This window comes from Corvus kubaryi, unplaced genomic scaffold, assembly GCF_017639235.1.
Source record: "Corvus kubaryi isolate FWS band 111438036 unplaced genomic scaffold, C.kubaryi_AGA036_p1.0 37300, whole genome shotgun sequence".
Lineage (NCBI taxonomy): Eukaryota > Metazoa > Chordata > Aves > Passeriformes > Corvidae > Corvus > Corvus kubaryi.
In genome coordinates this window covers 11,741,830-11,763,942 of record NW_024581093.1, presented here as the reverse complement: position 1 = coordinate 11,763,942, position 22,113 = coordinate 11,741,830, and the positions used below count along the sequence as shown (strand labels likewise).

Sequence of the window (22,113 nt, the reverse complement as noted above, 5' to 3'; positions counted from 1 at the left end):
TTGGTTTCCAGTAAACACATGAGCCCCACAGAAAAGTTGGTGTAAACAGTGGGAGCTTTTGGAAGACCTTAGGTCCCCCAGTGAGGAGCACACAACTCTCCCATCATTAGAGACCTTCTGTACCAAAAAAGCAATGCAGCACAGCACAGGCTCACAGGAGGACAACAATCAGCCAGGTGAGGAGTCCCACTGCAAAGGCTTTGGTGAAAGTCCCTGCTACCGAGCAATACCTCCAGCATGGACTTACAGATCCAGACAAAATCCCAGAGGATGGCTACAGAGGCACAGCCCTTGGCCATCCCCTGCCACTTGTGAGTGCAAGGGGATCCCCTCCCCTTCCCTGCAATGCTCCCAATGCTTCCCTGAGGCCCTGTGCTGCCCACAGGCTGGAGAAGCCACCAGCAACATCAGGTTGGTGAGGAGAAGCCCAGACAAACCCTGCAATCACTATGACTATGGCAAAGTGTCCTGCTTGTTGCTGGCAGGGCTCCCAGTACACCCCAGCCTCCCCAAGAGCAGGATGGTAAAATGGAAAGCCAATGGCAGTAAAAAAAAAATACCCAACAGCAAGGAGGAATGAGGTACCAAATTAATAATTTTTAGAAGCATCCCAAACTTCCTCAGAGACCTGTAAGGAGCCACAGATGCTTTTGTTCTTCATGCCCGTTTATTTTTATGCCAGAGGTTCATACTGTATTTTCTGTTGGAAGAATATGATATTAAAAAGGGAAAATACTTCCATTACAGCATACCTTTGCCCAAGATTTTGTTACTGCCTGACTGACAGAAACCAGACAAAGAAATAAAACAAAAGGGGGGCGGGAGGAATGTTAAGCTTTCCATTTATTTAAAAATCTATATTATTTTATGATTCTGCTTTACTTTATGCTAAGGAAACTAACTCAAGACCTGATCAGAGTATCAGTTTTCAAATGCCTAAATCCCTGTAAAGGTTTAGTGTCTGGCTGTGTGCATTTTGCTCAGTATTAACATGTTCAATGGAGTACTTTGATTTTTTTTTTTTTTTTTTTTTTTTATCTAGACGCCAGAAGCTGGTGAATATATGCTTCATAGCTTCAGATAAACCTTTTGTTCTTCTGGGGCTGATCAGCTGGTGCGCCAGCGAGAGGGAGAGGAGGAAGGAAATTCACAGGGGCTCCACGGTTTCAAAAAGTCAAATTACCTCTGAGCCATGGCATTGCTGATAATTTAAATGAAAAAATATATATACAGGCTGCACCACACAACATCTCTACTGTTAGGACTTTTAATGAAGCCCCAGTTGTGATGACACTGAAGCAGGGAACGCTACGGTGGGATAATTACTTGGCTCCCTCGCAGCTGAGTTTCACAGATGCATTATTAACGGCACATTCCATGCCATAACGAGCACCGAATGTAGGTGGGATTCGCAAGCCCCGGCATCCGCCATTAGCAGGTTGGCACAAACACAAATGAGTGTTTTCACAAAAGCATGCAAAGGTTGTGAAATTCCAATGAATTCTTTCACTGGAAAAAAGAGTTCAAGCTGCCATGACCGGATATGTCACCTCCCACGGCACACCGTGCGCCCGGCGAGGCACCATGGGAAATTACAGAATCAGAATGCATTGATTTTTCTGTAGAAAATACAGGCAGCAGCCCTGATGAAGAATTAAGGAGGAAATGTAATAACCTAATTCTCCTCCAGCATCCTCACATGCACCCTTTCCAGCCCGGGCACCTGGCTCCACATCCAGACAATTGCCAGGTGAAAGACACAGACAAAAATTTGCTATTGCTTAAGCACGTGGTGGGATACTGGGCTGGGTACACCACCAGCTGCTTACACCAGGGCTGGACTTGGCCCACTTTGTCTGAATGTCATCAGCTTTAGGACACAACATTTCCAAGCAATGGAAAGTATGTGGTAGTTTTATGCTACCACATGTTTTATGTGTTTCTCCATTACATTCATCTCCTAAACATTCCTTAGATACAAACCCTTAACAGGTTTTCTCCATAGAATACTATTTACAGTATAAGAAATTATTAATATTTCCTCCTCAAACTATACTGCATATGGCTTGAAAACTCTGGAGAATACAGAAAGAATTTTCTCTCTCTTTCACACAACACGCACAGAAAATACGACATTAACGTCTTCCTTTCTTACGGGGCAAGTTCCCCAGCACTCACCTCCGTTCCTGCCTCCTCAATGGTGCACACAATTAAGTCATTCCTCACTGCTGCATAGTAGTGCTTATTTCACTGTTTGCTGAAAAACTTTGAACTAAATGCAGTTACAAAATTAATGGCACCCCTGCCTTGCCTGTCCAGGTTTTTTAAAGCTTCTATTTCAAGGTGACCCTTTTCCTACTTTGTGTGTCACCCCAAGTGTTGCTGCTCACATACTGAACCAACACTCCCCCAGTAATTAACACCAGCACTTAATGAAGTCCAGCTGCTGCGATGGCATACTGAAGGGATGCCAACCTTTGTAGACTAGTACTTGGGCTACTCCAGTTACAGCTGCTTTAAAACCCCAGCAATCAACTTTTCTTTGCCTACTTCTCAGAGATAATACTTACCAAATAAGACAAGTGTTCAAGATTAAGCATTTAATAACAAAGCTTATCTCTGAACTAATATTTCAAGCTGGAAATGATATAAAGGGCTGGATCAACTTAAATGAACACTGCAAAATTAATAAAAATCCCAAGCAGCAAATGAAAATCTAAAATGAAGATTTGCAATGTTAAATACATAAACCTTTAAAAGCCCTAGAAGCACAGTTCCAAGAGAAAATTGGAGACAGATTCTTCAGCAATATCTGTTCCTCTGAACTCTTTTCCTGATCCAGTATGAGAGACACTAACAGCCAATGCTTTATTAAAATAATGCTCTCTGCCAGTTGTTTCATTACATGCAGGGACATGGTAGGGATACTAGGTGAATGCTTTTGGAGACTGTTTGAAAGGGTCTGCATTGTAATTCATACCACATGGATTTTCAAACCTTTCACAGTTTTCGTCTACATGTGCTTTTTTGCTCTGCTCCTTAATCTACCTCTCTTAAAATACTTCTCCATGCAGAATTATCAATAACATTACTCAATTTAAGCATGTAATTTCTTAACTCCTCTCTACAGCTGAAAAAAGGCAATTCAAAATTCCAAAAGATGCCCTCCTCTTCTCTCAGACCCACATTTCTGCTTTACATACCTATGCTGTATTCCCACTTCAGTTGAAAAGACATTCAATTTGGACTGGAGAGAGATCTATGAGCTGGGTTTTCCCAGGGAGAGGAGTCCCAGCCTGCTGCCAGAGCTGGGGGAAGCAGGGAGGGCCAAGCAGGTGAGCTGGGCTAAGACAACGAAGGGCAAAACCCTGGCAGATGTACTTATTTTTCAAAATTGCTAACAGAGATAATGGCTTCTACTGTGATAAACAGTAAGTGGCATTTTAAAATGCATGTGGGAAGAGAATTGGCTAATTTACTTTCATTGGAACTAATTTACACATAGATAATATGTATCAATTTACAAATATATTCAGCACCAAGAAATCAACAATTCTTCCAAGACAGGGTTAATTCAAGGCTCATACCCTGCAGTCGGGCCAATTTTTCCACCAGAGACCTAACATTGCAGGATCGGTATTAAAAGTACATCCTTGATTATCCTGGATATCCATGCCCCTGAGAATATAACTTAAAAACAAAATCATTAGCTTACACAATAACACAGCCTTGAAAAATAAAGAAATTCTTGTGTACAGAGCAATGCTGACTTCCAAGCACAAATTCCTTTGTTTTCCTTAATGCTAGCTTTGGACCCCACCAATGACTCAAAATGAGCTGCACTGAAATAATTGCACAACCTGGCAGCACTCTGTAGTGTGTCAACAGTGCAGGGGCAGGAAGGTAGGAAAGGCTAAAAGCCAAGAACCCAACTTTGGTGTAACTTACAGAAAATATTGCACATATTACACCATCTATTTTTCTTATTGTAATTTTGATTTTAAATTATTCAGACTTCCACAGGGAAAGCAAATTTTTAGTTCTCAAAAAGCTGTTGTGGTTAGGTTCTGCAAGGGCAAACCATGGGAATGGGATGTGATGGCTTTACATGGCACGACAGTAACAAGGCTCACAAACCTCTCACATGCATTGGCCTCTTTGTAAGAGCCAAGCACCAAAAAGTCAGTTTACAATGAAAGGCATCTGGTAACTATGATTATTCTGCCTTAAAACTGAACATTTAAGATTTCTTAGCTCCCTCTTTTGTTCAGTTTTAGTTCTTATGCTTGCTGTTTTCTGCTCTTCCCTGTTCTTTTTTTGCACGTTAGAACCCAGCATGACAAAAATCTGTGTACTCACCCCACTGATTTTTAAACAGGTAAGTGTTATTAGTTTCACCAAGAAAGAAAGTTCATAGATATATTTTAAATTCATTTTTCAAATTATTCCACAAGGCAGCTACCCTGTTTCTTCTGCAATGATAAAGCTCACAACTTGCTAGCCTGGAAACTCAAGGGAATTGTCTACTTGAAAGTAGAGCCTGAACTGCTAAATATGGATTCATATCTAGATATTGAAACCATCCTGCTTCCTAAACGTTGGCTGTTCAGATCCAGCCATGCAGTCTTTACTCAGACTTCAGGTTGCTCTAACATGCTGGTGGTACTCAAATGCATACAGACAGGGAGGTCTGTATCCATGAAATTAAAGGTATTTTCTCTTTTGTCCTAGAGGCCTCTTTTTAAAGTTACTGCATGCCAGCACCCTGGAGTTAAGTAAAGGATGTACAATAACTTCTGAGGGAAAAAAAAAAAAATCCTTTTATTATGAAACTGGCAGGTAGAGGAACTGAAGTTTCTTACAAGATACTATCTTGTGTTCAAGATTTTAAAAGGTAAGGCCATAGGCACCTCAAAACAAAATTTCTTCTATATATTCATGAACAGAAGAATAGACATTTTAAGACTATGTGTGGAAAGTATAATCTGTAGACCTTTCGGTATTGCTGAATTTATGACTTCAGCACCCTAAGGCACTGCTATATCTGCATAGGTGGTTAGTCCCTGTGTACCAACGTACAGACTCCACGGGCGTGTGAGGAGCTTTATGAATTAGGTGTATGACAGATGTGGCTCAGTCAGGATAAAGCAATAGCTTTAAACGTGCCACAGGCAGTGCTTCAGAGATGTCACTGTCCCACACTGTTTTTACAGAACAAGATTCAGGATTCTGGCATCCTGAACTTTAAACCTATTCCTAAAACAGGTACATTTTTCTTAGACAACACATAACCTTATTGTGTAATAACTCAGGAAGGGAATAAAGATTTTCTTACTGCAAAGAAGTGGAAAAGAATGCTTCCGCAGTCTATTCAGAGTGCTGGCTTTCGTGTTCCTCTGTAAGTTACCCTCTGGATCACCACAAGCCCAGAGTCTCCCTGTTAGCAGAGCCAAGCACAGACAAACCTGCAAGAGATGCTGCTGCTAACCCTGCATCTCCTCTCAGCAAGCATAGCAAAGGCTGGTGCTGCTTCTCTTGTGTTCACTTTCCAGACAGGGAAATACTAATTGTCTTTTAAAAATCTCTATAGTATTTTGTCAATATTTTTTTATTACAGCAGAGCATGTATAAATATTTTATTGGAAACCAAGGGCCTAAAATAAACAGTTTAGTAAATAGTTATTACATTACAAGGAAAAACATCTGTGGAAACTGTTTTCCATGTAATTATTCTTGCTATTTTACATTAGCTCTCAATGTGAATTTCTTTGGCTCTAATGTTTCACTTGTTCTAAATCTTCCTCCTTGTTGCTATTATTAAAATCTTAAAAAGGTGCCAAATCTTAAATGAAGAAAAAAAAAAAGATTCACTAGAAATTATTCATATCACAGTGAGCCTCTACTAAACCTGGCAGGGGTGCAATATTTTCGGTGAAATTAACATAAAATATACAACTGCAAATTATCCAGGAAATAGCTATGTTCTTTACAGTGCGCATTTACATTTGGTAAAAAATGTTCTACTTATTTGTCTAGCACAAAGCTCCAATCGCTTCCAAAGGCAGTTTTAAAGGGATAGTGATAGCTCTGCACAGGGAGCACGGTACTTGCAGTGGCTGTAACAAATAGCTGGGGGGCAAAGTGACCTTCAGTAATTACTGGAGGTAACAGTCAGCACTGGACATTCCTTGTTGTGAATACTAACAATCTAATTTTAGATATATTTCCCTTTTGGTATGCTGGATGAATTTCCTCTCTTAGGCCTAAGTCCTTTCTACTAAACACAAGAAAAACTGTAATACTATGTAAAATGCAAATTTTGCTGTAAATATTTTATAGAATTGTTGCATACATCCCAAAAGCTATAGGTCTTAATTGAGAGCAGGCTATTTTTCCAGTCAATATATGGAAATGGAAAATGCTAATTCATGTTTTTCTACTTATGAAAAACCCTGGAGAATGGCAAAACCACAAATGCACTCACTTTAATATTATAAATATAATTTGGCTCCCTCTTTACAGTCCCTGATGTCCTGGCTTTTATCTCCCAATGGCTGCAGAGGAAGAATCAGAGAATCGCTTTTACATCCCCTGTGCAGGAAGTTCCCCCCACATGCTGCCAGCTTGGCAAAAGAGCAACAGCCTGAGCTCACAAACACGGCAAACAGGAACTGGAACAAGAAATTCCAGTGCTCTAGCACAGGAAACAAGCCCCACACAACAGTGGACCTGCTCAGGATGCGTGGTGTGCACTCTCAGCCCTGCTGGTCAGAGCTGTGACCGCCACGGGGGTGAAGGAGCAGGGCTGTCCCCACACTGTCCCCCAGCCCCAAGGCTCTGCCTTGCATTTATCTGTCTCCCTTCAGAGCAGCCAGTGGCTTGGATAATAAAGCCTGGAAACCATCTCACACAAGTTGTACTGAATATAACTAAAAGTCGTTTAGCCTGCTCCAGCATACGGTTATTGTGCTTGCCTTTTTCATCCACTTTTCATTTCCTTGTCAAGGAAAGGACTGTTTTTTCCATCTTCTAGAGGAGAAATCATTAGGCTGTTAAAGTTAAAACTCTCCAAAGGTCACTGATGCTGGCTTTGAAGAGTGAAAATGATATAATTCCCCATTAGACTTCTAATCTCATGATTAGAGCTAAAGTTAACATGGCTGTTTCATTTTCTACCAGGCAAGAGTAAACTCATTTTTTCTTTCTCTACCAGAATACTTAATGGCATCCTATCTTGATGAGCAACATCTCCTAGTTAAACAGTACAAACAATGGAAATGCAAAATACTTTGGAGAGGGGTTTTGAATTTTTAAATGCTATTGATTTACTGTGAAAATCTTACTACATGCAGCACAGCAAAATCCACCCATGGAAATCCCTCATGAGGCAAAGGACCTGCTCTTGATTGGTAAGACTGCGGTTCTTGCTGGCACAGCAGGGGCACAAGGGGGAAGGATGCATTTATTCCCAGTTTGAGCTCTTACTCCTACATCCCCTAGAACTTACCCCTACAAATGTTTCTGAACCCAGTAATTCAAGTGAGTGCAGGTGGGACCCAACATGCAGTAAGAGATACTTGTCTGAGTGAAAACTGCCCTCTTTTAGCATCCTCAGGGGCATTTAGATTTGCAACAACCTTGCAGAAGGGTCTGTGGGGCAAGAATTTACAGGTGCGTACTAGTTTCAAAACCCACTATACAGCGTTCACTGTTACAACAGGCAGATGCAGGGAAAAAAATTTCAATTTTCTTCATTCAAGACAAACTCTGATAACCAGCTAGTAAAACTCAGACTATAATTTGTTATTCAGTGTTCCACATGAGATGCATTTTGCTGAATTTAACATGTTTTGCTGTTAATGGATTTCACAGTGTGTTGCCATTTTTATACAGCTGTCCAAATAAAATGTTGTGTACAATGATGTGCTTTTACTGTATTGCTAGCTTGCAAATGGCGGCCACTTCCCCCATTTAAGCCTTCGGAAAATGGGAAAACTATTGACTAGGCCATTTAAAATACGTATTTTGGGTCTCTGGAGTTCTTTTCCTGGTAAGTCATGTTCAGACAAGAACAAAGATGGAAGATAGATAGAATTACACCTTGTACGTTTATGATGTAGTAGTATTTCCACTGGAAGGAGAAATCAAACCTCGGTATTTTCACTTATTATTAATAAAAGAGTATCAAGTCAGAGTTCTAGAGGTAACAGAGCCACACCTTTGTCTTAGCTGAAATCGGGTCTCCCAGCTTCCATGACAAATGTCTCTTCTTCAAAATTGCAGACTGATGTTTAGATTGCAGGGACTACAAGGGCACAAACCACAAACCACTCAGTACTTAATGATTTACAAGAAATATCTCCCTGATACCCTGACTGCTAAACACTAACAAGTAACAAAAACTAATAACACTACCAAAAAAAATCCTTACAAGTTTCAGTGAAAACATGAAGAGAACCTAGCTTTCCTTTTGATAATGCTTTAATAACATATTTAACTTTTGCAATACCTCAAGTATTTTTATAGTGTTGGATTTCTGTATAACTATGGGGTAGTACAATATGATTCCTTTTTTTTTTTAAGAGACAAGAGAAAATTATAAAATAACTACAGACTTTAATGCCAGGCCATTATTTTTGGATTCTTGTAATTACAGAAAAAAAGTCATAGATTGTTTTTCATTGTGTTTTTTAAATTTTTCTTCATTGAACTAAGTCAAAAGGTATGTAAATTAAAAAGGCTTATATTTTAAAAAAGTGAAATTGTCCATCTAGATTTTCAAATGCTACATAAAGTAAATTAAGGAAATAACATTTCATTATCTAAATTCCCCATCCCTTGGAAGTTCATCATTCATTTTTAACACATTGTTGACTTCAGTTCCTGGCACATTAGAATTAGTCTTCAAAGGAAATTCGCTCCACTGATGTTCTATAAGTGAAGGCACAGCTACTACCAGTTTAAAAATATTTTAAAGGCATAGGGAAGGTTGATTTGCTTTCCTTTTCTTTTCACCCCAAATCACAGATTTTTTAAAAAATGCTGAATCAAAAGTTGCTTGGATCTTTTGGGGTTTTTTGTTCGTTTTTTTGTTTAAGAAAAAGGGGGATAAAAATGGAATTTCTTAACTAGAAAGTTAAACAAGGAGAAAAATGTCACTGGAATACTTTCTTCCCTTCAACTTTAGCTATCTATATCCGGCCCAGCTTGAATCAGTTACTGTTCATTCCATGAGGTTTCATCATTTAAGTTTTGTTGCCAATATTTATTCCTGGATATAACTCACAGTCATGGGGTTTAAGAACTATTTGTCCATACCCCAATAATATACAATAGCTGATGCGTGCAAAACATAACAACAGAGGACACGCCAGCGGTGCAAGTTGATGCTGATCCTTTAAAACACCCAAACTCTATCTGCAGCAAAACCTACAACCAAAGGCTCTGCCTAGCCTGAGCCATGCTAAAAAACTTCTCTGTGAATACAGAACAGGATAAAGTCATCAAAAAATCTAAACACTTCCCAGTTACACATACAATGATCAAAAGATTTGGTCATTTTAAGGTCTTTGCTATCCACCAGATGATGGATGATGTGCAGCTGAAGGCAGGATTAAATCCCAAGCAGGCTGTGACTGACTAAAGTAGTGATGTAAACGCATCAGCAGGGTGTGCTTCCTACCTAGTGCCATCTTTTGTAGTCTTCTCCACCAGTTCAGGAGGTGCCAAAGAGGAAAACACTGGACCAAATTTGTTTTGGCCACTTCCTACAGGAAGCAGGAGGCAAAAAGGCTCAGCTCCTCCCCATGAGGTCTGCACCGCATTCACTCCATCTGTCCCTGGGCTTGTGGCAGCAGGACAAACTACAGAACACAAAGCTGAGATTGTCCCCCCATACAGGGCACTGCTGAGGCCACACCTCGAGTCCTGTGTCCAGTTTTGGGCCGCTCAATTCAATAAAGACACTGAGGGGATGAAGTCTGACCAGAGAAGGACAACGGAGATGGTGAAGTATCTAGAGAGTCAGTCCAATGAGGAGCAGCTGAGGGAGCAGGGGGGGCTCAGCCTGGAGAAAATGAGGCTCAGGGGGGACCTTCTTGCTCTCTACAACTCCCTGACAGGAAGGTGCAGCCAGGAGGGAGTCAGCCTCTGCTCCCGGGCAACAGAGAGGACAAGAGGAAATGGCCCCCAAGATGTGCCAGGGGAGGTTCAGGTTGAACATCAGGAAGAATTTTTTCACTGAAAGGGTGGGCAAGCATTGGAATGGGCTGCCCATGGAGGTGGTGGTGTCACAACCTCTGAAAATATTCCAAAACCAGCTGGACGTAGCACTCAGTGCACTCTGGTCTGGTTGACAAGGTCGTGTTCGGTCAAAGGCTGGACTCCATCGTGGAGGTCTTTTCCAACCTAATGATTTTATGATTCTACGAAATGGGTGAAAAAGACAACTATGGAACTACAGTGAGGTGTTTTGGCCTGCTACAGAGCTTTGTCTTCTTTGGAAGATCCTGGTATTCACACATGATTTCTTTGGGTTTCTTCAGTTGTTGCAGGACAAAACTTTTTTCACTTAAAAAACCATAATTTCCCATTTCTTTAGAGTTTGACATTACCACAGGGAAGTCTGGCAGGGACAACCAGAAGTCCCCTTCCTCAAGCTTATTGTGCAATCCACTAAAAAAGAAATTTAATTTTAAAAATGGCACAACAATAAATCTGCCAAGTCAAAATATACAATTAAAACCCTTTAGTTTCTTAAAAAGGCACAAAGCTGTCAAAATTTACTAATAAATTGAACAAAGTCTCTGACAAGGAAGCAGCACATCTGCAGAGACCAGTTGTGCAAAGGCTTTATCTGTGCCAGGAGTCTTGAAACAAAAAAGAAAGGTACAAGCGTTTAAAAAGTTTACTTGGGTTTCCTTCATGGGGATCAATTGTGAGGATCCTCAGAGTAGTAAAGTTTTCCTCCACAAATTAAAAAAAGATGCCAGTACCCCAAACAGACAGAGCATGCAGGGAGGGCTGTGTCTGATTTGACTTGCTTGCCAGCTATCACAAAACAGAATAATTTTTAAGGGCCATGTCAGTTGGTAACCTCTTGACCAGATTAAATCTTCCTCAAGGTTAAGGATGCTGTTGAGCTTGAACTATAATTACAGGCAACAGTCCAACTGTCTCACTTTGAAGTCACCCAGTAACAGGAGGTACAAAGCTGGACCTTTAACATATGAACAAACTCTTTTTCTCTGATAACTAGAGCTAGGGTTCAGCATATGTACACCAGTACCCTTACTGATTCACTAGAGGGCTGTTCTGCAATCAAAAGAGGAAAAATAAACATTTTTCAGTGCTCAAAAGTGCTGAATATTGAACCAGATATTCAGAAAGAGCAAAATCCAGAACTTTATCAGCAGAAAAGGAATTTAACTATAGATTACTGATATTAAATACATTCTCCTCTCATTTTCCTATTACTGGAAACAGTCTGGAACCTTGTCTAAGTTTCCCCAAAGAGGTAAAAAGAGTATTTATAACTCTGCCAAAGCTAATTCCTAGCTAACCCAAGTACGGGGTTTTTCCGGCTTCACTAAACATTCATTCCTTTGTTCTTTATTCACTTCTCATATATCATCTATTTTTCAGAAAAAGACACTAAGTTTTCCATCAGCCAAAAAAGGGGGTACTGGTACCAGATATTTTCAAACCAGTAAATAAAGAAGAAATGGGGATAACATCTACGTTATCCAGGAAAAACTGTTACCTGCTAATAAGCTCCCACAAAGAAATCAACACCTAAATTTTAAGGACAGAAAAAATAGAGACATTAGTCCCACAATTCATGTGAGGAGAAGAACAATGTCCTGAAAACACTATTTATATGAAGTCTGAAGACTGCACTTAGGAATGGTGGTGGGTTTTTTCCCTCTTCCACCCCCAAGAAATATTCTGGTGTTTTTTCCTCAAAAGTAGGACACAGAGGGGTGCTAACCTCTCCACCAGAAAGTAGAGTCATTTCGCCATCTGCAGAGAGAACCCAAGCCCCATATGGTGAGAACTTGCTTTCTCTTCCAGATTCAAGATTAGCAAAGAGGGGCTAAGAAATTTGTTTGTGAACTTAGAAATACATGGCCATACGCATATAAAATATCTGAGAATAAGGCAGAAAGTATCTCTGCAGACTTTTAAATACAAACATACAACAGTTTTCAAGGTTAATAAAGTTAATAAAATGAAGACCAAGTTACACATTCAGAAAAATTATTTCTACACAAGGTAAAGTTTACTGAAAATAGCATTTTTTGCTACACTGCCTAGCTGATATTGAAAGGCTGGGACTAGACTGAGGTGCTTGCTAATGATAACTTTGAAGGAATATCACACTTAAAACTCAGACTGATTGCAGAAAAGGTGTTTTATCAACTATTCCCTTTATGAATAAATATGAAACTACCAGGAAAATGTTTAAACAGGTGTAATCATCACTGCATATGAAAATTGAGTTTGGAGGCTGTAAGGAATCTTAACACAGTTAAGAAAGAATGAAAGCAATGTAACACTGCGATCATTGCCCATTATGCATGTATCATGCAAAAACGGAATGTTGTCATAGCAGCTATAAAAATGTCAGTGAAAACTGAACTACCATTACCAAGTTGTAAATGAAATGAAAAATGCAAAAGGAATATGTGAATGAATACATTAAGGGAAATGCTATTTCTTTCCCGATAAACAAGTAAAACAAAATACATTCTCATTAAATGGTGTAATTTGTGTGAACAAATACCCATAGATAACAATTGCAGGAGGCCACATTGGCACAAGACAACTGGATAAAATTATTAAGATTTTGGATAATCAATTTTCCAGCCTTAAATAGGAAGGAAGAGTAAAAACACAATGTTTTGAGGTAAGAAACCAACTAAGTAATAGATTATATTAAGGCAAATTTTGTTTATACTGAAGTAGAGGGAGCTGCTTCTGTCTATTAGCAATGGCAACTTGGCTTTCAGTGTGACTACACTGATAAAAAGTGTGCCTTTTAAACAAACCTAGGGCTTACAGTTGGGCAAAATAACAGGAGACCCTTACTGGTATGAGCAGACGCCTGTGCCCAGGAGCCCGAGACAGCAGCAAGCTCCACTTGGGCAAAGCCTGCACAAGCAGGACCCCAGCCAGTCCCTGGGATTGAGACTCCTAGAGGCGTGTGGAGGGAGATGCATACATCCACATACATCCATGTATGTGTCAATCTTTTAAGGTAAGTACACTTAACATTTCTTTTCTAAAATTAGTCCTTCTCAACAGGCAGGCACTGCAAAATGAAAGCCTAGTACATATTGTTCATTAAGGCAAATCCACACAGAATTGGATATTGAAGCAAGTGCCGGGTAAATATATGAAGGTGGTACCTTCAATTCTGCATTAAAAGAGCAATTACTTGAAATATGCTTTACAAACATCAAAGTTAAAAAAAACATTTCTGAGTTCCTAATGTGTCCATAATTAATTCACACATTCAGCTGTTGAGTCCAGAAATATGTTCCTGTTGATAATTTGCAAGTAATGCTTCAAAAACAATCTGGCACATTTTTATTTGCCTTAATGCCTGAAAGCTATTACTAAGATAATGCCTTACAATGTCATCATCATTGCTACCATGTATATGCTTTAACTAACAGAAGTCCTTAGGTCTGAAGAAACAGGAATTTTACAAGAATTAAAGCTGCCCTTTTTCCAATATTGACGACATTTATTTCATGTAAAATAGAATATGTTTTACTATAAGAGAGATCCTGAGAAGCATTAACTGCCCTCAGCTCAATGAAAACAAGGAACAAAGCGCTTCACAAAGTCAGGCCTGAGTATAAGAGATGCTTCACATCCTCATCAGAGCTGCCCAGGGCTAAGTCTCTTCACATGTATAAAGTCAGTTCTGCAAAAATGATCCTTACCTACATCCTTGTCACATACACATGCACTCAGAATCTACTGTGACAGGAAGGAGTTCAAGACCACACAAAATGAGTCAGAATTTTTATTCATATAATATACAAATTAACAACTTTGTTAAGATCTAAGTTTATGAACACTATGAAACATACCAAAAGATAAAGCTGTTCGCTTCAATTTTTAAACAGAAATTGAAAATATAGCTGGAAATATATTGATTTATGCTTGATTTTGAGTACTATCTCAACCCCTTTACCTCTGTACTGGTTTCATCTCAGTGACTGAGCTTGGTATCAACTGCTAATTCTTCCAAACATAAAATGAGCTTTCTAAATTGCTGCTTTTTAGAAAATTATTTCTGTAGTTATTATAGCAGTTTGACCTTTTCCAAACACCCAGCTTCCTTTGTTATTTTAAAATATTATGTTATTTTAAAATGTTGACAAAATAACAAACCTGTAGTTGGCCATTGTTTTGTTTCAAATACTTGCATGCATTTGAAAGAAATGTAACTGTGGATGGATGTTTTCCCTTCTGTGTTTAATTCTGGCAGAGTGTTTCCAGAACTTGAAACATGATCTCTAAGGGCAGGAAAGGTAATTAAGATCCTTGGAGTCCTACATTACACACAATGTATATGATATGCTGTGGCTTGGGGCAGTACTCAGAAAACTCTCCCAAACACGGTGTTTAACTTGGTCAACACCATCCCATCAAACAGGGAGGAATTTATCCAGACTGCAGTTCAAGAACTGGACCACGGAACAGTTTCACAGTGACTTCTGGAAGCTTTCCCTTCAGCACTCCCCTCTGTCCCCAGCGGCTCCCAAAGCACGAACAGGGCCTCATGTTCACATCACAAACACATCCAGCCTGCGCCCCTCCTCCCCTGCTCACCAGTGTTCATTCGTGGATCTTGGCGGGGAGCGCTGGCAATTCCACGGGGAAGGACAGGAGCGGCACCGGGGCAGGGCTCTGCTGAGCTCCCAGAACTGGGACAGCCTCTCATGAGCCCACAAATGCTTACATTCCTTTGGAGCTGGAGGCATGAGGAATGTTACAGCAATCCCAGTGTTAGAGCACAAACCAGAAATCACTTTTTTCCCTATTCCAGCAGTAGCCAAGCCCCAGTTTAGCTTCCTATGCACATTTGCCAGAAGACTTTCTCGGAGAATGGAGAAAGAAGAGTTGGGACAGTTGCTCATCTTCTTTGAGCATTAAATGGAAAACATCCCCCATCTAACTGAGACAGAGAGAAGTGCTGCTGTGTCCACTTCTCTTGCCCAAAGAGTTGAGAACTCTGGCAGGGATCCAAATGCATTTCCCCTTGATAAGGGTAACCTGACCCACCTGGAGAACAAGCCTGTGGAATTTTGTGCACCCTGAAAAATATCCATTAGAGCACCCAGCCTGGCTGTGAGAGCAGCACAGCTGTAAAAACCCATCAGGAAAACCCTGGGCCTAATCCTTATTTCCCTGTGCAGGGCTCTGAGCGGATTTCCCTTGGCAGTGCAGGATGGGAGCAGGCACTGCCCACATGGGGACTTGGCAGTGGTCCTGTGATGGAGACTGAAGTTCCAGGGCTCCCCCAGCCACTGGGGCAGAGTCTGCACTGACAGCTTTCCACACTTTGGCTGCTGCCATGGCTGCTCAGTGCCCCCCGTAGAGCCCGGGGCTGTGCATGCCCATCCTCCCCTGCATCTAATAGAGACAGCACATCAGAGGCAGAGGTAGGTGGGGAGATAAGGGGGAGAAGCTTTAAACATTGCCAGGTCAGCCCAACAGGAGGTAAGCAAGTACAGAGGCAGCAAGAACTACTGAAAGTTTTTGATATAGTCCCAGGTGGACTCCCCAATGCCTGTAAATGTTTCAAAGGGGGATCCCCTTTCTGTGGGCATGGAAATGTTTCAAAGGAGCCCCAATCGGTGCAATGTTTCAAAGACCACTGCTCTCTAAAAATTACAACCAGAACTACCCCCACAGCTGAAAACCTTCCGAAATAGATCCCTTCCTGGCTAACCCCAGCTGAGGAGGTCTGTTCTGCTGCATAGAGCCCCCCTACAGGCCCCAGCGTAAACTGAAACAAAACATCTCCCGTTTCCCTCCTCTGGGGATGGATCCAGCCTGCTCCTTCCCTGGGACCCCGTGAAGGACCCAATGTGCCTCTGTGTTTGTGCACAGGATATGAAGGGCTAGAGTGCAGCAGGGTAATTTTTCAAAGCGGTGTGTGGGAGTAGCACTGGAAATTCCCTGCATACTGCTTTGAAAAAAATAAACCCCCTACCTCCAAGAATTATGAACAGGGCCTCCAACTCCAGACTGAGAATCTGAGAGGTTGAAGAGGGAGGTACAGCCAATTTAACTGGATTCAGTTTTTAATACTACGATGTCAGAAATAATTGGATTCTTTAATCATATTATGGACACTGCTACTTAAGAGGTATTGCTGCTACAGAGCAGGGATTCCTTTGTTGACAGTCACTTGAGTAGAATAAAACTGTAAGCAAGTGCTTAGGACATCTTATCTATTGATTTTGTGTTTCTCAAAGTATGAGAAGAAAGTGCTGCTGAGGGGTCTTGGATTATCAAAGCCAAGGGATTTTTTACCTAAAAATTACATGTCAAGGTTAACTTCATTGTCTTGGCTCTCCTCAAATTCAGAAGAGAGATAAAAATCTCTCCCTGGAAATGCTTATCTTACTCAAACTCTTATCTTAGATTGGGATCAATCATTCATTTTCCCCAGACAGCTTCTCAATGACTATATTAAACCAGACACCTTAACTTTAGACAGATACAAGTTCATTGAGTCGAGGCCAGTCCTAAGCTCCTAAGGACACACAGTCTGAGAGCAAGCTCCTCATGTCTCCCAAACACCTGTATGTTCACCCTGTGGTCTCAGTGCCCCCCCCCAGCACAAACAAATCCTCATCTGTAGATCTTAAATTGACACTGATGACATTAATAGTTCCTGTGAACTAGACCTGCAGATACAGCTATATTAGCTTCTTTCTCTCACTGCCCATCTGCCTAGACTTGGTCTAACACAGAGAAGGGAAACTCTTGCACCCCTTATCAGTAATAAACCAGCCTGAGCAGTAAGGAGGCACGTGCCAGTCTGTCCAAAGGCCTGAATAAGGGAACAAAGCCCTCAGGCTATGATCAAAGGGGACAGGAGCAAGAACCAGGGGCACTTAGTCACTCTCCCTACCGTTACTAACTCAGGACTATGTAAATTAACACCAAAAATCTGCACAGCATTTATTGCTTGAGAAATGCTGATATTCAGTCTCTCCTTTTCCCTTCAGTATTCCCCAGTAAAGAACCAATACCAACAAATACCCATGAGCAAACTCACTGGAAACACCTTTTTTTGTGAGCAGTCGCGTGTCCTGGAGCAGAGGGGGCCCAGGAGCCTTGTGAACCAAGATGCCCAGAGTGGGAAGAAGTTTGTCTCCATATTAAAGGTTTCTACACTTTGTTCTTTCCTAAACTGAACCATTAAAAGCAGTCATGACCTTAACTTCATGGACATCCTCAGTCTGTACCTCAGCAAAGCAACATGAAGATATGATACCACCATGGAATTATCACACATTTTCTTACCACATCCTGGTATTTACAATGTTCTAGGTGTACAGAACTGGGCCCATAGCACCTTTGTACTATACAGAGTTCCTCCAAGTATTACAGTAACTGATGTACAGCTTTGAGGAAGCAAGGGTGCACTCTGCACAAACAGCAGGACCACAATTTTCTGAGCCTCCTATGCCTTCTACACCTGTTGTTTTCCAGTGTTGCTAAGAACTTTGTAAGAAAGTGTGTAAATTGTATGTTATTCCAGACAGCACTATTATGAGCATATACATAAATAAACTTCACATATCAGTTACTGGAAAATGAAGAAATTGCATTTTTCCAAAGGAAAACAAATGATTCCCCTCTTGAATCAAGCAGAACCTTAACTCAGCATTTCATGACCTTTGTATTTAAAAATCACTTATTAGCTACTGGATCAAAAATTAAGTTGAAACAAGTGCTAAGCTTTCTAAGGATTTCTTTCTTAAAATTGAGGAGGGAGCTACATGAAATCACTATGGTCCAATTAACAAGGATCTCACTCTTCAAGCTTGCAAACAAGAGATTACATTAACACCTGCTACAAAAGCAAACATTTTTAGATATCTTTATCTTAACCTGCTTGACATTAACTTAAAACTCCTGCCTGGCTCTTGGATGAAAATTATTGTGACTGACATGTATGTTTTTCATTTGGGGGTGGGGGCTTGAAGGCTGTCAGTCCATATTTCTCTCTCTCTCTGGTATTTATGCATAATCCACTTCAAAGCTTATAGGAGATACATACCTGAATTGATGGGAGAATAATTTCCTAAATATAAAATTGCTGAAGGAAAACCATTATGCTTGTGGGAGATAAGTACTGCATATGAATGCGCGAGACAGAGAGCACTGTCGGGTCCTTGAAGGGTCTCATCCAACACATGCCTGCAGTGGCATGTGTAAGTACCTTCTTGTGGTCTATGCATCAAAATAAACTGACCTCTTGGGCCAACACATATATTTATAACATCTGTCCATGGAAAAACCTTTCTTTGTGATCATTACAGAAGCAATCATACAGCTGCAGCAGAAATACACCCATCAGGTTACAACAATGCTTTTATCAACTCCTGCGACAGGACTGTCATAGAAGGCAGAAAACACTGATTTTTAAAACACTTGTATGTCTGAAAAGCTGAACTTTCTGAAGTCCAGAATTGCAGGAAAAAGTAGAAAAAACCCGCTGAAATAACTCTGTAAGTGTTTTGTTTTGACAATGTTCCTCAGGAATCCACCACACTTAGCTGGGAAAATGCTAGCAGTTACATCTATTCAATGTCATGACATACAAAATTGAAACATAATTGCTCCTAAGTGGTTGACAACTGGCAAGTACTTTTTACACAGATAGAGAGAAATTTATGCTATCAAATGGAAGATACTGTCAAAAGTTTGATTTTAATATAAATGAAAATGCTACATGAGGACTCAAAAGGATAAGGAAAAAAGTTCAGCAGTAACACTTTTATAACCACATATTTAAAAAGCTTTGAAGTGAAGAATCATTACATCAAAATCATTTTCCTTGAAAAATAAAAAAATAAATTACAACATGAATATTAACAAGTTATTAAAATAGTGAATGTCAAAGAGTAGCAAAAAACAAGCAGCCAATGAGTGGCCTAGTGTAAAGAATGTCTTACCAATCATATGGTTAGCGACATGGATTTGTATCTCTCTCTCATTCTCAAAGGTCATCTGGCACTTGATGCATTGATAGGTCTTTTTCTGTTTAATAACCAAAAAGAGATTAGAGAAAACTGCACTGTAGCATAAGGCAAGTGTGATCATGAATATAGCATGTTACATGCTTCAAATTTCCTCCACTGAGGCTTTTTTTGTTCATATATCCCCGGGCCAGGCTTTTCTGGGACCATAAACACAATCTCTAATTAACAACCTGCTTTAGGAGAAATTTTAATTTCAACTTTAAAAATTTCAAGTTACAGTACTTGAAAATCTGACTGAGTACGTGAGCCATAATGAGATTGCTCCTGTCATTTAACCCACTGCAGTAAAATTCCCCCAGAGTGAAATAAAAGACAGAAGAGTAACTGTTTTCAGAGTAAGATCAACTTTCTCAAAAAATTCCACCTTTCATTAAACTCAAAATAGAGTAGGCAGAATACCTATACTTATTTGGGGAAGCGAAGGAAAGAAATGCATTTTGTATTGGTCTCCAATCAGAAATCTTAAAAAACTGCATTACCATAAAGAACTGTTTCCTAGTACAATCTGTTTATATTTTCTCCATCTCAAAGTCATACCAGGGAGGCCTAGCTGCAGAAGTCAGGAGACAGTGTGAAGAGGCAATTACATGAACCATTTATTCAAATAGGGAAAATGGGGTTTGCACTCAGATTTACAGTGATGCGTATACTTGTGCAACGTGGCAGGAAAAAATCCAAGAAACCATTGCAGAAATTAAAATGCAGGTTGATAAGTTAGACATCCAACTCAGGAAAAAAAAGCCAAACTAAGAACCAAAAAACATGAAGGCTAAGCTTTTTTACACTTGGAAAAACTCCTATTTCCCAAAGCAGGAGTACGGTGCTTTGGTCTGAGGTACATGATTATTTACTGCATGAGAATACGCTATTTAAATAGACATCTTTTGACGTGTAATTTAGAAAAATTGGGCCTTTTGTGCCTACTTCTTTCTGGAGAATAATTCTTACTGCAACACTTGCCACTAGGCACAAGCATGAGGTCTGCATCCCCACAGCCAGAGCTGGTGGCAGCTGAACACACATGAAATCTCTGGGTGCTGGGCACAAGTTCAGGGAGCTGAGGGATGGAAGACAACCCCAAGGCGACAGCACTGAGAAACCCGACTCAGTACACAACACCCTCTTAACCTTTCGAAGGAAAATATTTTTGGGGTACTTTTTGTGTAATTTTAGATGCACATTACTTTTTCTTCAGCCTCCACCCCACACCCAGGTATAGAACCCCATTTTTAGGGCAGCAGTAATAAGTCAGAAGTTTTGAGTTAAACAGAGAAGTTGCTGTCACCCCCTCTGAGCATGGGATCCAATTTCCTCAAGCACCTGCTGAGGACAGAACAAATTAGGTGCTACCAAGAGCTTAACTACTTCCCATGTCATCAGTGGCAACAAGGTAGCCTGCTGGAGGTTAATGAACATGCTGTAACACCATAATAACAAATGCACCAGTCTATGGATGTTCGGCATATTCCATGAATTCTGTACCAGTGTGTGTTTGCTTAGGCAAGGCTTTCTAGGCTAAAACAACAATGGGTGATTAACATGATAATAGGAAGAAGGCTATACTCCATTGGCCGAAAGCTGACACAGCCAACCATATAAAAGGAAATAGTTTGGATTGGCTAGTTATCCCTAGGCAGCTCAAGAAAGTATCCTCCTGGAGTCCATTTGGAAATCAAGGCTGTTAATGGAAAAGCAGCTGGATTTCTGCAGCACTCTTTCTGGGGAATCTATTCTGGCAGATGAGCACAGCACACATACGTACACATGTCCCCTCAAACACACTGGCACACACATGCTGAGGGCTCTTAACTTCAAAACCAAAACAAAACACAAAAAACCTTGGAAGAGCAAAATAGGATTGGGTAGTGACTGATTCATGTGGTCACATGGTCACATTTAAAGCTTGAAATCTTCCTCTTCTTTAAAACTTCAAAGCTAAGCTCTGTGCCTTGTCTAACGCTTATCTCAGCTACGAGGGTTCCCTAAGTAAACAGCTAGAGGACAATATTTCAGCCTGACTCTATTTCAAACCTTGAAAGTTATATTAAACACAGACAAATGATTCATTTTTTAATTGATACCGGGGCTTCTGAAAGCTACTTACTAAAAGATATGGAGACAGGATGTCTTTGTTTATCCACAGACCCAGCGCTAACTCCTCCACACCATTTCACAATCCTATAAAACACTCTGCTTGGCATGAGGAGCCCTCGGCAGATTTCAGATTTCCTCTGAGTGCTACCTCAGCTGATACCCGTGCGTGCAAACGAGCAGCTTAAGTAAGGTGATGGCTCCTGTGACAGGGCACCCCACTTGACGTGGAGTGAGGTTAATAAATGGCCTATACAGGTATCCAAATAACTGTAGCTAGATCAGCACCCATGCGTATATGCAAGAGGTGGAAGAGCTGATTTTTTGGCTCATTAGTAACTGTCTTTAAAAGAATGTCACAAAACATCCTTCCATTATCAGTAAATGGGGAGCACTAGCTTTAATACAACTATAATTAGTTGTGGTACAAATATGATCTTCTACTGATATTTTTCAGCTTTATGAACATTATTAATGGATCAGTTATTTTTCTTTAAGTTTTATCCTCAGAAGTGGTGACAACAAAGGTGCCCGCGCTCTGAGGAGCTAACAAAGTCAAGGTGATGGCATCTAGGTGATAAAAGAGACCAGATGAGCAAGCCTTCAGCTGAGAGCTCATTCCCCACAAATTCAAGATATTTAATTCTAGTCTTGGCACAAAATTGTACTAATAACAGAGGGTTCTGTTTTCTTTTCTGAAGTATCTATTGTTCCCATGGGT

The 22,113-nt window shown here is 40.4% G+C and overlaps 1 protein-coding gene across 4 annotated transcripts in view; it reads right to left on the bottom strand.

Moving 5' to 3' along the window:
* Positions 1–22,113, bottom strand: part of ZNF423 (zinc finger protein 423) — a 229,630-nt gene that overhangs the window by 68,497 nt on the left and 139,020 nt on the right. For all 4 annotated transcript variants that reach the window (XM_042027539.1, XM_042027540.1, XM_042027541.1 and 1 more), the window contains one exon: positions 19,215–19,299. In XM_042027539.1, coding sequence (XP_041883473.1) covers positions 19,215–19,299 — 85 coding nt within the window. The remainder of the gene's footprint in view (positions 1–19,214; positions 19,300–22,113) is intronic.